Source organism: Sinocyclocheilus anshuiensis, unplaced genomic scaffold, assembly GCF_001515605.1.
Source record: "Sinocyclocheilus anshuiensis isolate Anshui unplaced genomic scaffold, SAMN03320099.WGS_v1.1 scaffold524, whole genome shotgun sequence".
NCBI lineage: Eukaryota > Metazoa > Chordata > Actinopteri > Cypriniformes > Cyprinidae > Sinocyclocheilus > Sinocyclocheilus anshuiensis.
In genome coordinates, this window is record NW_015555703.1 from 2,661,226 (window position 1) to 2,677,417 (window position 16,192).

Below are 16,192 nucleotides of genomic sequence, written 5' to 3' on the forward strand. Positions count from 1 at the left end.
CCCCCCCCCCAAAAAAAAACAACAACAGCGGATAAAATACCATAAAATTAATACAAACATTTCCTGCAATCATAAACACAACAGGGTTCCATTTGTAATTCAAAATAGGGTTAAAATCAATGCACAGAATTCAGTATAAATTTATATATTATACAATTTATAATAAATACAACCTGAAATATTTTTCTGATTATAATGTCCTAAGTGGTTCTGTCACTGTTTTCAAGCTAAATACAATCCTACTCTGTTGAAGGCTTGGCTCATGAATATTAATTAGGTTGCGTGTGCGTCGCCAGGTAGTCCTGATTGGACAACATAAAGCATAAACATGTTAAAACCAACAGTGGGCGCCAGTAGCGGGCAAATAAAATAACCCTCGTGATATATATTATATAATCATGTAGATTATTGTATTTGTCCGCTGCTGGCGCCCGCTCTTTAACGTTTCTATTTGATCCAATCAGACAGGACTACCGGTCGACGCACACGCAACCTAATTAATATTCATGAGCCAAGCCTTCAGCAGAGGAGGATTGGCAAATTCGTACCTGGTTTAATCAATCAGTAAGAACAATGTTACGCTGTCTAAACGCGCTGTGCGAGTGTTTTGAAGATATTATGTAATATTTATGCACTTCGCGCTTGGCCAAGGAGAATTTAAACGAACATGGAAGAGGTAAACAAATTGTTTGGGATAAACAACAAAAACGCCAAACATGTCTTATTTTGCCAAATAGATTTTGTTGAGCAAAAGCACGCTGCGTTTTGTTTTAATGTTGTTGTACTTAATTTTATATTCAAATGCATGATTTTCAACAATACTACACTGTCCCTTATGAGCTTAAATATATATTTGTCAATGCACTGATGAGATCTGTTCTCTTTATATGTTGGCTATAGGAAGCCTGCACCAATTTCAAATCCATAAGGGCAAAGTTCCAGGAAGAGATCCAGGTGAGGTACAGACCTGCGCTTCCTGAGAAACCCAAACGCCTCCCGACCTCTGCTGTAGGCCGCTCTGGTCTGATAACCATGAGCTTTTCTTCAGCTGTGGAAGCCAAGACCGCCAGTCAACCCCGGGTCATTTTGAGAGAAGACCTGAAAACACCTTCAGGAAAACGCCCTGTATCGTTCCCAAGCACAACATCTGGAGATGGGCCCAACAGGCAGTCACTTAAAATGTGGCATTCGCCCCTCGTGTTGCCGCTTTCAAGCGAGCCAAAGCATGACTCTTCCGCACCTCCTTCAAAGAGCATCACCTCGCCTCTTAAATTCATCATGAAACCAATTCCTACACCTTTCAGCTTGACTAGAGTTTCAGTGTGTGGCAGAGAAATTGGTAAAAATGGTCTGGGGCTTGTGAAAAACAGTGGTGCTTTTAATGTTCAGATGGAAGAGTCCACCGTAAAGACTGCAAGCACAGAAGCTGTGGAGGTCCAGCAGACTATGGTGTCAAATCCTGGATTGCTGGATCATCCACCTTCGCCTAATGATTCACTGAGAGATTCGTCTTCTGGAAGTGTTACTCATTTCTTTGACCAGCATGTCCTGAGCACACTAGAGAAAGCCAAGAGGAAGCTCTGCCACAAGAACCTGTTGGTGTGCGGCAGACCAAAAGGCTTCTACTCTAGTAAAGCACAGGCGCAGCTCGCAGAAAGTCCTGGAAGTTGTCACCAAGAGACTTCTCCATTGAAGATTAATGCAACATCAAAGAGTAAGTTGCAAATCTTTTGCATGGATGCATATGAAGGGTTGCAATTTCATGCATGATACATAATGTAAAGTTACTTTAATGTAAGACCTGAGGAATTTGTCTTTATATCTTACACCTGTTTTTGTGCCTTAGCTGCCATCACTGTAATGGAGCATGGTGGAGTCATGCAGTCTGAGAAAGCATGCAAACCTCTTCCTGATCTGGCAACCCTAGGCCCTTCGCCCTCAAAGCCTCCAAGACCCCCACATGTGGATCTGAGCAAATATAAGACTGGATCTCACACCAGTGACCCAAGCGAAGCACTTACTGTTGGTTTGTAGAAGTTCATTCACCTACCTCTCTCTCTTTTTTGATGTATTGTTCCTTGATGTTTGTCTTTGAGATTAATTCTCTGCAGTAGCAAACCTGAAATGGTTAAAAAAAAATGGTTAGAAACCTTTCTCAGCAAGGCTGTATTCTTTTGATAAACAATGCAGTAAAACAGTAATATTGTGAAATATTATTAAAATTTTCTATTTGAATACATTTAAAAAAAAAAAAAAAGTGAATTTATTTCTGTAATGGCAAAGCTGATTTTTCAGCGGCCATTACTCCACTCTTCAGTGTCACATGATCCTTCAGAAATCATCAGAATGTTAAACGCATCTTTTGTTAAAAAACAAAATTATGATGCACTACCATTCAAAAATTTAGAGCAAGTAATAAAAACATTTTTTTTAAAATGAAAGGAAGAAATTAATAGTTTTATTCAGCAAAGATGCATTAAATTGATCAAAAGTGACAGTAAAACATTTATGTTATAAAAGATTTATTTTTTAATAAATGCTGTTCTATTGAACTATCTATTCATCCAAAAAATTTTTGTTTCCACAAAAATTCTAAGCAGCAAAAGCTGTTTCCAACATTAATAATTAGAACCATTATTAATTAGTGAGCTACAATATCCACATTATCCTTCAGAAATCATTCCGAAAATGCTGAAAATTCAGCTACTGTATGCCATCACAGGAATAAATTACATTTTAAAATATATATTTTTTGAGAAAGTTCTTTCAAGGTGTAATAATATTTATTAATGTTTTACTGTATATTTGATTTAATAAATGCAGTCATGGTGAGTATAAGAGAAATCTTTCCAAACTTTACACCAGCACTTGCACCCTTACTAAAAAAAAAAACAAAACAGTTCATTAGGCTCACTGTAGGATTTTAACAGTTGCCAAAATATCAGCTTGCTGCATTAATACACTGAAGAATGTGATCTCTGTTAAACAGCTTGAAACACAGCTGATCCATTCAGAATTATTTAATATCAAGGAAACGATTTCAGTCTTGTTCTTTGTTACATTTTTTCTTTCTTTCCAGAATCTGCACCCGAGGCTGAGATTGTGGCCACTGCTAATGCATCACTCGAGGACGCAAGCGTACCTCCCCCCGAATTTCCAGATTTTGACATTTCTGCACCAGAAGCCACAGACAGTAATGGCATAAATCTGGCGGCCCTAGATTTAGAGGCCACTGAATTTCCAGGGTTTGATTCGTTGCCTCCACCTCCTCCACTGCCAGATGAAGACGATGGCCTGCATTTACAGGCTGTTTTGGTCCAGCATTGTCCGAGTCATTTTGGTCCAAAGCAGTCAGAAGACGCTCTGTGTCAGTCTTTAGAGGACGCAGGAATCTTGACGTCTGCTACAGAACCAGTGACCTTTGACCTGAGAATAAATGGATCGCACGCCTCCTTCAACCTGAGCGCTGAACACCAACTTCCATCAGAACCAATGCAAAAGTATACGTTTAATTTGTCTGGTTATGTGGGATGTTCCTGAAATCGTTGCATGCATGACTTTAAGGTTGTATTCTCTGTGATTTTCATTATACTGCAATCAAGACAGATCAGATGTGTTCTTTTTTTCCTCAGTTCTTCTCAACAAAAGCGTTTCCACGAAACCTTTGATAATGTTTATGAGGATGTGGAAACAGTCCCCAGGTTCTCTTTTGCTCAGAGCTCTTATAAGTGTAAAGGGGCTCCTAAAAGTGAGTATTGTGCTAGCAGGACTGTTTAATTTACAGAAAATGTATGGTTTATAGAAAATGTGATTTATGTGTTTTCCCTTTCAGATCCGTATGCCGATAATGGCCATGTGGTGAGTGGTTATTTCTTATAATTAGCATTTATTAAATTAAGCTAGAGATATAGTTTAGTTTACTATGTTTAATGTAAGATCATTTACAGATCAATATTATGTTTGGTATGTTATGTAAGACGCCATATATGCTGACAATTGATTTTAATAGCTGCTTGATATGAAATGATCCTTGAATTTGTTCAGAAAAGTGGAAAACCTTGGGAATCTATTTTTGATAATGGACAAAGTTTATTGTTCTAATGCGTATTAGTCAATGCTAATAGTCTTAATATTAGTTCTGTTGATCTCTTAATTTGTTTGACAGAAAGAAGAAACATGGAGGAATATTTGGCACGTCACTCAATGGTTTGTCAGCATTTATTTCACTCTAATCTTGTCTATAAACGGAGGATAAATTTGTTTTCAGGTGCAGTCCACACAGTTTAAAAAATACTGAATATGCTTTATTAACTTTTTTCATTTTTGAAGGTCTAATGCAGCTGAAGATCAAAATGGCCAACATGATAGGTATTATGATTTTTGTTTTTTGTTGAGTGAACTCCGCGATGTCTTGCCTTGAATGCCATTATTTTCCAGCAAAAGTGTGTATGGATTTATAGCTATATAATTTCTAGCTGGTTCCAGATTCCAGAAAATATGTATTTTAACAATTTTGTAAATGGGAAAAATATATATTCATCTATCTATACACTCTAAAAAATGCTGGGTTAAAAAGGGACAAAACCAGCTATTGGGTTGTTTTGACCCAGTGGTTGGGATGTTTTGAACCCAAACGCTGAGTCAAAACAACCCAACCGCTGGGTCAAAACAACCCAATTGCTGGGTTTGTCCCTTTTTAACCCAGCATTTTTTTAGAGTGTAGGTAAAAAAAGATAATTCTTTTGTGGTAAGGCCAGTGAAAACGTTAGCTTGACATTTTTCTTTATGTAACTTGTAACATATCTAAATGATTGATTACAAAAAAAAAGCCAATAGAGATCCAGAGCAAGGAAGATAAAAGGCGTTCCTCATAGAAGATGACCTGCTAAAAATATGTGATATTTCTTTCAGAAAGAAGCTGAGCCCTGAACATCATGAGGATAAAGAGCAGAAGAAGAAAGAGAAGCAGCGTCTGGAGAAGGAGAAGAAAGAACAGAAAGAGAAGGATAAAAAGAGAAATGAGATGCACAAAAGATTTAAAGTGAATTCAAATACATACGTTAAAGTCACAGTTAATGCACTCTGTGAATGTCAGCACATTAGATGCACAAGTACACACATCTAATGCAGTGACGTATGTTTAAGTGAATGTAGTTCCTGATGTGTTTCTCATTAGATCACTGGACTGGAAGAGCCCATGTATCACGCCAGAGTGTTGGCGGACAGCAAACTGCGAAAGTACGACCTGCCCGTCAAAAGTGGAGATCTCATCAGCATCATCCGAACGGTCAGCTGCCCCAAGGGCAAATGGCTAGCCAGAGACGCCAACAACAAATGTGAGACGTTCCTGAAGATGTCTCAATCATGCAGAGCACTCTTTAGGATCAATTAAGTTCAGAAACAACCCAGTTTATCTGAGTTCACCCTAGAAAATCTCAGACATGGGTTCATTTAAAATCACTCTTGTTGCTGATACAGCTTCACTTGTGTTGAAATCAATCGATGCATTGTGATGCGGACGTGGACGACTCTGCATCGATGCAGTAATAGACCATCGATTATAGCCTACTGACGTCATTCATATACGCGCTTGTCACACGAGTATTAAAAAATGCACCCACTATTTTTAAAACCGAGATCTGGGCACATTTTGGAAAAACCAAGCTTAGTGTGGGGGGGTACATGCTTTGAGTTTTTTCCCCGCATATGGCGTGTGTGTGCGCGCTAGAGACGATCGCTGCGGGCTTCATTGCACTGGAGATGCGCTGTGAGACACGTGTGCATTGCTCGACTCTCTGCTTCCACGCGCCGTTATTTCAGTGTCTTATTTTAGATGTGCTTTCATTGATGCACGAAAGTCGCGTAGGCTACTGACAGACTTTCACGTTTGCTTTGTGTTTGTTTGTCCTGAAGCTCGATCGCGGCGTCGGTTAAATGCATCTCTGAATACTTTTATGATACGAAATTGATATAAACACAGTCAGTTATGTTTTCAGAACTGGACAAAACATCTGATATGTTGAAATAGATCTGTGCATTAGTGTGAATGCAGCCACTGTCTATGATATCAGTAATAATCAAACGGCAATAAAGAAAAACCCATAACTGTAATTGTCTGTGAACTTTCGGATACTTAACACGCACTCTCATACTGAAAGTACTTTTTGTTTATCACTTTTAATTGTCTTTTCCCCTTTATATTTGCTTGTATGTTTTCAAGCTATATTTATTTGGTTAAGATCTTAATTGTTTTGATTTATTATTAATTTGTAATTATAAAAAAAAAATAGCGTGCATATATAATTGAATAAAAATGCACAAAATAAATTTGATATAACCGTGATGCATCGTGATATCGAATCGTTGACTTGATAATCGTAATCGAATCGTGAAATCAGTGACGATTCACACCCCTAGTTGGCAGGCAAATGTCTTTATTCTATTTTCGTGTTATAGATGGATACATATCTGTGATGAATGTGGAGTTGAACATTAAGGAGATGCTTGAGCTCGGAAAAAAGGTATCACAGGCTGCCGGCCGAGGCCAAACCAATGGAGATGACCTTAGTGTCAGCAGCAGGTAAAGAACAAAATGAACCTACGGTACAATAGTCAACATATTCATACCTAGAAAAACATGCATTATATGCATTAACTAACAAGTTAGACCATGGATTGGCTGCTTGGGTTAATATCAATATAAAAATTTTTGAAGCATGATAATTTTAGGAAAAGTGTAAAACTACTTACAGTTGCTTATAAATTTTTGACTAGTGACAGGACACTTAACCCTAGAATATGCACATCATAAATTTGTATAGTTTTTCATTCTTAACTTGATTATGGATAATCACTATAGTGACTAAAAGGAATTCAATGTCCATACAATGTTGCTTCCCAAAACTGAAGTGTTACTTATTGCATCTCATGATAAAATCGAAATTAGTATAACTATTATTACTATTAACTGCAACCATGACTATTTCAAAATGTGTTATATTTGCAGGTCCTCTCATCAGAATCCTGTGTTTACAAGTAGCTGTAAGTTTCCTCTATTTTTTTCTTTATAAAGTCATGGTCAAAAGTATTGGCACGTTATTTAAATGCACAATTTTCTCAACAAATGAATTGACTTGTTTATTTTTGCTTAGTTGTGATATTTGCATCCTTATAGGTTTAAAAATATACTTCTGTGTGTGTGTGTGTGAGTATATTGTACTTTTCACTTTATTATGCATCAAAGACATAAATGTGTTTATACCAAAATATGTTTTCATTTGACTTTCTGGATGAAATTGTAGATTTGAAAAAAGTGCATTGGCGCCAGTATTTTGGCCTGCCGCTGCAGATGTCCTGACGCATGTCAATACATTATCAAAAAATGTGCATGTGGTGTATATTTAGCTCTTTTCTTTTCTATGTGTTCATCCAGTCACTGATGACAGTGAAGAATGGATGTATGAAGATGACACGTTGTCGCTATCAGCTGAAAATTTGTGAGCCTGAACTTCATAAAATGGTTCTGAACTGTTCATCTGAATTTTACACAGATCTCTAGAGTTGTTTCTCATTTTTCTCGTTCTAGGAGTCTGATCAAAGCTACCTCTATGCCTGAGATGTGTAAGTATGTGTTTTTACTCTCTCAGTGTTGAGCATTGTGGTTGTTCATCATGTTTCCCTTCTCTCCTCAGTTGATAGCAACTCTTCTGCTCATCATCCTTCCAGCGACTGGAGTATTGAAGACATGCAGACACAGTGAGTAGTTTGACGCTACAGATAAACACACAGCTGCATAAGCATGTGTTCATGTCCTGTCTGTACACAAGAATATTTGAAGACAATTCAAAGAAATACTCAGTAGTAACCAATATATTTTTTATGTGCAACCTGACACAACACAAGGGAGATTAAAGGGTTAGTTCACCCAAAAATGAAAATTAGCCCATAAAATACTCACTCTTAAGTCATCCTAGGTGTATAATTTATGGGCTAATTTTCATTTTTGGGCGAACTAACCCTTTAAGGCAGAAAATTATGAAAATGCGAATGCTATTGGATTTTTGCATTTTAAATACTACATCTCCACAATTTCTAAAAATTAATTTGATATAAAGCCACTTTTAGGTCTTTTTCTAGGTTCTCATCTACATCCAGTTCTATTATTTCTTCTATTCTTTTGTTATTTTCTTTCACGTCACTATATTCCCCTGCTCCATATGGAAATGATATATTTAGCTTTCAAAAGTCACTTTTTGTCGTGTTTATTCAATGTTTAACCGGTCTTCTGATTCATTGTGATTCAATTAATTGTGATATCTTGTAACTTTGTTAAAAATCTAAATTAAAATAGAATTGATTGACAGCGCTATATTTTTAGCTTGTACAATAACATTCATACAATTCTCATACTCTTCAGTGTAGAATCTCCATTCTGTCTTAAAGCAATAAGCCTCGTGAAGCCGTGGTTTACAGTGAATTTGTAACAGCTGAGGGGCGTTGTTAGACGCAAAGCGGAGTGCCTAAAACCCTTAGCTGTTATAAATTCACTGTAAACAACGGCTTCACGAGGCTTACTGCTTTTATAAAACGGTTATTCCATATACGTAGTAAGGTTTCACAAAATAAAACAGAGCAAATAAAGTGTAATGATATTAATAAAAACAGTATTCTTCCACCAAACAATGTAGTTCCTCAGAAACAGTTGTGGTTGCTACAAAGTGGTTGCTGAGCAACACACAGAAGTAAACAAAGGTGTGTGTTTGTAGTGTAATTTACAACAGCTTCGAACGTGGCTCAGCCAATCAGAATCAAGCACCGGAACTCTCCGTTTTATAATCCTTAATAATCTCTAAATAATCGAGTTTTACATCATTTAAAGAAACGGTGACCGCAAAGCCTGCTGTGTGTGATCATGTCTCGTCTTTAATTACCCCTGTGTTCGTGACAGAGAGGCAGAAAGCTTCCAGTTTGCAGACATTGATCTTCTGCCTCCTCCAGCTCTTTACGCCGACTCTCTGTGAGCCTGTGGTATGTTTCAGCATGTCATCTGATGTTTGCAGGATCATTAGTAGATCAGCCACTGAAAGAAATTGAAACCAGCAATACGTACTCTAATTTAATTACATTTTTTTCTCCACAGTGCATCAAGGACATCCTCATTTCTTCAAGAAGTGTTGTTTGAAAACTAGCTATCTAGCACTGGCCTTTAGTCTTCAGATCATCAAATCAGACTTAATTCTCAAATACGACGAGAACAAATGCTTCAGCGGTGGTAGATTGAGGATGAATAACAGACAATGCCAGCTTAGGGGTTTTAATGAAATGGGGGTGTGGCACTTATTCATTTGAACTGTTAAATTGCAAAATTGAAGTCATTTTTTAAGGCATTGAGAGTAACTTTAATTTTGCGTATGCACCTTTAAGTTGCTTTTTTTTCTTCGTGTGGGAACATTGGAAGTTGGTGGTTTGATTACATGTTTGCTTAATAATGAACACACAACTTGAATGGAATAAATGGATCTGAATACAGCAGTGAGCCTGACCACTTTACTCCACTTAAATGAGCATTAGTTTTAGATGATAAAACTAAAATATGAGCTATATGTACATCACTGACAGTTTTATCACGTCGTTCTCTGCTGCTGCCACATAAAGGCACAATGTTATTAGTTATATTCCAAGATGTGGATATCTAAATTTAAATAATTAATGTATCTATATAATTAAATGTGAAAATACATAAAAAAAAATAAGTATATAAACATAGAAATAAATGTATGGACAAATACTAATTTAATGAATAGCAAATTAATACATTTGTGGCTAAATTGCATGAAAATAAAACAGTTTATTTATAAGAATAGATTTTCGTCATTCACATTTCATCTTGTATGCATTATTTTTTCCTCTTATTTACCGATTTTATTTTTAAAGCCCCGCCCATTTAGCGTCACCGGAAGTTGGTCCTCACCGTGTAACTTCCGACCGGAACACGGAACAGTAGCGTGAACTCGGAATAAATAAATGCAGTGCAGCTGCAAATGAAACCGTATTTTAACGATTGCTGTCTCGAGGTGAGTGTGCAGTGTACCGAAACGTTTATCCGAGTGTCAAAACACATCTTGCGGTTGTTCTAAGCTCCTAAAATGTGTTTTCTTCGTCGCAGGAGATGAAGAGCTAATCATACTGCTGCTTAAGGTAATTCATCTTAATAATGCTACAGTTCTGCTCATGTTAATCGTTAAAATGTCTTTTCGTTTTACTAATTCGCTGTGGAAGATGATTAGAGGTGTTTTTGTTTGTGCTGGCATTTCCTTTCATTCGTTTTGACATTCAAAATTTTTTTTTTAACACGGAATAGTAATTTTCTGTTATGATATTGTAAGCATTTTTTAATGTATGTTAAAACAATATGTATATATATATACACTGCTGTTTAATAGTTTGGGATCAGTAAGATTTTTTAATGTGTTTTAAAGAAGTTTCTTCTGCTCAAGGCTGCATTTATTAGATCAGAAATACAGAAAAAGCAGTAATATTGTGAAATATTATTGCAAATTAAAATATGCTTGTTCTTTTTAACTTTTTATTCATTAAATAATCCTGAAAAAGTATCACAGGTTCCAAAAAAAATATTAAGCAGCAACAGTTTCCAATATTGATAATAAATCAGCATATTAGAATGATTTCTGAAGAGCATGTGACACTGAAGACTGGAGTAATGATGCTGAAAATACAGCTGCGCATCACAGAAATACATTAGTTTAAAGTATATTAAAATAGAAATTTGCAATAATATTTCACAATATTACTGCTTTTTCTGTATTTCCTATCTAATAAATGCAGCCTTGAGCAGAAGAGACTTCTTTAAAACACATTAAAAATCTTACGGATTTTTACTTTTTTTTTTTTTTTTTTTTTTTTTTTTTTTTGTTTTTTTTTTTTTTTTTTTTTTTTTTTTTTAGGCATTGTTTTCTACATATAACTATTATTATATTCAAGGCCATAAGTTATGCGTCTATCCAGAAAAATAACTCCATCCTGAAAAACTTCAACACTGGTGTTCAACCAATGAAAGCGATTATACAGTGCTTCTGTACGTTTAAGATGAAAATATCTTGATGTTTTATTAGGTCTATTGAAGCGGAGCAGTAGGTTATCATCATGGGTCTGTTGTCTGACCCGAATCGCAGGAAAGCCCTGACCAACCTCTTGACCCGCCTCAACGCACCCATATGGTAGGTGCTTCACCTTTGAAATCACAGCATGCAACACTTGTGTGAACCTGACACTCTCTGCCATCACTTCCTGTTCCTTATTTGTTTCTCTGCTTGTTCTTCATCTCTGTTGTTCAGTATGGTGTGCTACCTGGCGGCCATCGTGTGGTTCATGGGTCTGGCGTTTGAGCCCTTCACACTGCGCACGTACATGTCCGAGAACGCCATGGGCTCCACTATGGTGGAGGAGCGCTTCTCCTCCGGGGAACGAGCGCTGTCTCTCGCCAAGGAGTTCGATGCTCACAAAAGAAAGGCGGGGTGAGCAGAACACAGAAGTCACTGTTGTGTGCTTAAAGCAGGTTTAGTCAGAAATCATCCTGATTTGTCTCTGCAGTGGGATGCCGATGGAGTGGTTAGTTAAAGCGATGCAAGCCAGAGGACTGGAGGTGTTCACTCAGAGCTTCTCCCGTAAGCTGCCCTTCCCAGACGAGAACAAAGAAAGATATGTGAGTGTCTGAGTCTGTGTTATTACATCACTTGATGCATATCAACTCTTGTGACTGTGAGCTGTTTTTTGGAATACTATACAGTACTATAAAGAAATTGATATATAGGCATTTAGTAAAATTCAAGGCTGAAGTCGTTTGCATGCTTTAACGTCTCAAGAATGAAGTAAGACTGAAGAGAGAGTGACGTACAGTTGAATATAAACATGTTTCGCTCTGTTTTGTGCAGATGGTTCGAGGCACAAATGTGTATGGGATCTTGCGAGCTCCTCGCGCTCCTCGGACAGAGGCTCTGGTCATCACAGCTCCCTGCAGTCCTGGAAACAGCAACAACCAGGCGGTCGGTCTTCTGCTGGCTCTCGCGCAGTATTTCAGGAGTAAGACACTTTATAAACACATCCTGTCGACGTTTATTTCAATCAGTGTTGTATTTAAAGTTCTGATTTGGCAAATTCAGCCGTTTTCCTTCTCATCTTTTGAAATTCCTTGTGTTTTTCCAAATTCCCAATCCTTGTGCTAGTATTTATTTTGTGAGGATGACTGGCTGACTGTAGGGTTGTGACGGTGAGGAAATAATACCGGTATCACCGCGGGGGCGTTCCCTCTTTTCCTCGCTTTCCTTCGCTTTTAAATCGCTTGTAAAAGCGGCGTGCGTATTTTACTTTCACTTTCGAGTTAGTGGCAGTTCGGCATTAATTGCTTGATTGCAACAACAAAATACAACGTCAACTCACTTTAGCCTAAAGGCCTATATAAAACATAGAACTTTTATTAACAAAACAAATAAAAATACACCATGCTATAGGGCAGGCTATGCCTAATATAACATAACTAATAACTTACATAAAGATTAAATAGGTATACAAAACTGGAAATAGGCTAAGTAAACATGTATAATATATAACCAAATAAATAAGAAACGTAGAGCGTTTATTAGCAAAACGAGTAAGAAAGCTTGGAGGCACAGCATACAACTTGATGTCAAATAAAATGAATAAATGACACAATTTAAATAAAGTAAAAATCAGCAAACACTGTTGAACCAATTAAATAAGAAACGAATGTTTAAAAAAACTTCCAAAATCACCTTACTGTCACCTTACACCTTATAATCCAAAATACTGCCAAACAGGCGCTTTTGCATCTGGTTTCGAAACTAAATCATCCGCGATCGTCTTGTCTGTCTCACCTCACTCTTCGTGTCAGTCAGCTCGACTCACTCTCCTCACTGGAGAAATTAAATCTGATCCGTGATGCGACTGTCGTTCGGCACGCTGCATTGAGTAGCCGCGTTCAGTTTTTAATTGTAGTGTCTGTTCTTTTACTGAACTAAATGATTTTTATTACTATAAAAAATCTAAACGGCGGTGGGGGTCGGTGCCGCAGTGGGCAAGTGACGTAACTGGTGTAGCGGCTTAACACCGGTATCACCGTCAGCACCGTCTATCGCGGCAAGCCTAGCTGACTGTACATTTAATTTAACTTATACTCTTATATAATGAAAAGCTTTCAGTTTTAGACTAAAACTAGTCTAAAAAAGGGTTGGTAGTGAATCTATTTTATCTATTTGAGGTCTAACAAAAATCCTAGGTATTGCCTAATAATAATACTTAATGTTATTATTAAAAAATATTAATAAAACTTTTTTTCTATAGCATCTCAAAGTTTGGAGATTGAGTACTTGTCCTGGAAACAAGCCTGTTATTTAGCTTGTTTAATACTTTGAGCATTTAAGTGATTTAAAGGTACTTATATAATTTAGTGAGTAATGCCACAAATGTAATGACTAAAATAATTCATACAAAAAAATTACAAATGTTGTTAAATTTCAGAGCAGGGGTGATGCATGCATGATGAAGTGTACTTTTTATGGTTACCATATTTATAGCACCACCTGGTTTTCACATGCATTTGCAGATTCGGGCCTTTCACAGTGTTAAGGTTTGAGAAAATTTGACATTTTGTTCAAAAACCTTTTTACTAAATTGAATAATAAAGCTATATGCAGGAATTATGCCTTTGCCATAACTGTTAATTATGCTGGGAATTCAGTGATTAACTTTTTTGACCAAAAAATTTTTCCTGCACTAAATTTGGCAAATATTCTTAAACAAAAAAAGTTACAGAGAGTCTTTTTATGTTTGTAATTGTTATTGTGCCACCAAGTAGCCAAACACTGAAATGTAATGTTTTGTTTGCATAGGTATACTTTTTTTTTTAATCTCATTGCAATCAAGAATTAAGAAAGCCATTTACGTAAAAGTATCCTGAAATTTTGAATGGATTTGATGATGCTAAATTGCAGTTGATCATAATTTTGATAATAGGATAAGATCCATCTGTGTAAACAGCCTAAAATTCGTTCACAAACGAATACTGTGGATTATTCCTAGAGGGAAGTGAAATCAGAGCGATAGATTGTGTTTGCCTCGATGCTACGATACCAGTTATGTAAGACATTCGAGTCTGAATCTTACTGCTGAGGAGTTTTGTTTTAGTTATAGTTTGCTGTGTTTTTAAAAAAAAATTTTTTTGTCCTCTTGTTCCCCAAAGACCAGATTTTCTGGGCCAAAGACATCATATTCTTGGTGAATGAGCATGATTTGATCGGCATGCAGGCCTGGCTGGAAGGCTACCATCACACTAACATCACAGGTGTGTACAGGTGAAGCATGCTGCTTTATTGGGGAATCAGAAAATGAAAAATTACCTAATGACCCAATTTCATAATTGCACTCACTCTGTCTATTTTCTAGAATAAATGGCAGGTTCTGTCTGTGGTTATGTTTCCGGCTCTCGCTTTTATTCAGGAATGGAGTACTCGCCGCTGCAGGGTCGCGCGGGGTCAATTCAAGCTGCCCTCTCATTGGAGCTCAGCAGTGATGTCATTACCAGCCTGGACCTGATTTTAGAAGGACTTAACGGTCAGCTGCCCAACCTGGACCTAGCCAACCTCTTCTATGCCTTCTGTCAGAAGTTAGGAGTCCTGTGCACCATTCAGGGAAAGGTAGACAAAACAATCTAGCATTACATTGTCATTACATTAGTTACATTTTAATAGTTATTTTTAGCTTACTATGCATCTAAGGTACATTTGAAGCCAATCATTTCTCACTAAAATTAGCATACAGTATACCTATTTTCTATGATGATGATGATAACTCACCCTCCACTTGTTCCAAACCTGTGTGAGTTTCTTCTTCAAAAAAGAAGATATTTTGAAGAATGTTGGTAAACTAAACAGTTGACGGTAGCCATTGACTTCCATGGTTTTGAAAAAAAAAAAACTCTATGGAAGTCAATGGCTACCGTCAACTGTTTGGTTAACAAACATTCTTCAAAATATCTTCTTTTGTGTTCAACGGAAGAAAGAAACTCAAGAGGTTTGGAACAACTTGAGGGTGAGTAAATGTGACCTGTGCTGGCAAAATGAGTCACAATGAGCAGATTTTCAAAAGTGAGTTATTTTTATAACTAAGACCTTCAGAATGATGTATGATTTGTTGGAATCGGATGAAAAATGACTGAGCTGCACCCGTTTGATGTCGATAGAGTCAGCAAAGTCAATTTTGAGAAAAATCAAGTTAAAGTTTTCTGAAGGTTCCCAAGCAAAATCACAGAGCAACGTTGCATCTTTTCATTACTATATTAATAATCACAATATAGCTATTTTTTTATTTTATCTTTGTTATTAAAAATAAGAACAGATGAAAAAAAAAATTGTAGAACAAATATAAGAAACAAATTATGCATCACCTTTTTCATTTTACATCTAAACAAAAACATTCAAGTAAGAAAAACAAATAATCAAATGTAAAAATCCATTTAGTCTGTTAATTACAAACAAATTGATTATTAAAACTTGAACAAAAGCAGTTCAATCAAGAGCAGCAAGTGATTCCCTCTTTTCTTTTATTGTTAGATTAACATTAATGAGGCGGTCGATATTAAGAGCTACTGTAATGCAAGGATCTAATATTATGTTATACATCAGATGTTTTTCCCCAACAGTTCCCCGAACGTTCACTTAAGACTTAACAGATTATGTTTGCGTGAATACTTAAATACTGTAATTCTGTGTATGTGTATATTTATCGGGATCGGATGATAGTCAGCGAGAGAAAAGGTTCTCCTCTCAGAAAACGTACTAATAAAGGTAATTAAACATCTAAAATTATTATTTGGAGCATTGGGATCGCTAGACGAGGGCTTAATGAACTCATTTTTGTGTAAACCACAAAATCGACTAAAATCGACATTTTTCACTTTTTTTTTGCCTGTAGCTCAAAATTAGCCCGTGCGCATTCACCCTCATTTTGCCAGCACGGGTCACAAATGATGACAGAATTTTCATTTTTGGGTGAACTGTCCATTTAAAGGGATAGTTCACCTAAAAATGAAAATTTTATATTTATCTGCTTACCCCCAGGGCATCCAAGATGTAGGTGACTTTGTTTCTTCAGTAGAACA

At 36.6% G+C, this 16,192-nt stretch overlaps 3 protein-coding genes across 4 annotated transcripts in view; all 3 read left to right on the forward strand.

The window, feature by feature from the left end:
* Positions 1 to 5,077, forward strand: part of dab1b (DAB adaptor protein 1b) — a 38,283-nt gene extending 33,206 nt beyond the window's left edge. The window contains exon 16 of the transcript XR_001632239.1: positions 5,067 to 5,077. The gene's annotated coding sequence lies outside the window, so the exon portion shown is untranslated. The remainder of the gene's footprint in view (positions 1 to 5,066) is intronic.
* Positions 494 to 9,560, forward strand: LOC107671699 (FYN-binding protein-like). 2 transcript variants are annotated; one of them, XM_016464624.1, is made up of 17 exons: positions 494 to 676; positions 901 to 1,714; positions 1,847 to 2,026; positions 3,080 to 3,500; positions 3,633 to 3,748; positions 3,833 to 3,858; positions 4,166 to 4,206; positions 4,330 to 4,368; positions 4,912 to 5,041; positions 5,177 to 5,336; positions 6,457 to 6,580; positions 7,007 to 7,041; positions 7,433 to 7,496; positions 7,586 to 7,620; positions 7,692 to 7,755; positions 8,948 to 9,027; positions 9,140 to 9,560. In XM_016464624.1, the coding sequence occupies exons 1-16, from the start codon at positions 668 to 670 to the stop codon at positions 9,018 to 9,020; spliced, it is 2,331 nt and encodes a 776-aa protein (XP_016320110.1). In that variant the 5' UTR covers positions 494 to 667; the 3' UTR covers positions 9,021 to 9,027; positions 9,140 to 9,560. The 2 variants fall into 2 exon arrangements, with proteins under 2 accessions (XP_016320110.1, XP_016320111.1); XM_016464625.1 differs by having other exon boundaries at positions 901 to 1,713; positions 1,852 to 2,026.
* A 370-nt stretch (positions 9,561 to 9,930) lies between these two features.
* The window catches only part of LOC107671733 (glycosylphosphatidylinositol anchor attachment 1 protein-like), a 13,120-nt gene continuing 6,858 nt past the window's right edge, over positions 9,931 to 16,192 (forward strand). Inside the window, exons 1-8 of the mRNA XM_016464678.1 lie at positions 9,931 to 10,073; positions 10,166 to 10,197; positions 11,133 to 11,237; positions 11,355 to 11,534; positions 11,611 to 11,722; positions 11,952 to 12,099; positions 14,276 to 14,377; positions 14,533 to 14,729. Of these exons, the coding sequence (XP_016320164.1) occupies positions 11,164 to 11,237; positions 11,355 to 11,534; positions 11,611 to 11,722; positions 11,952 to 12,099; positions 14,276 to 14,377; positions 14,533 to 14,729 (813 nt within the window). The 5' untranslated portion in view covers positions 9,931 to 10,073; positions 10,166 to 10,197; positions 11,133 to 11,163. The remainder of the gene's footprint in view (positions 10,074 to 10,165; positions 10,198 to 11,132; positions 11,238 to 11,354; positions 11,535 to 11,610; positions 11,723 to 11,951; positions 12,100 to 14,275; positions 14,378 to 14,532; positions 14,730 to 16,192) is intronic.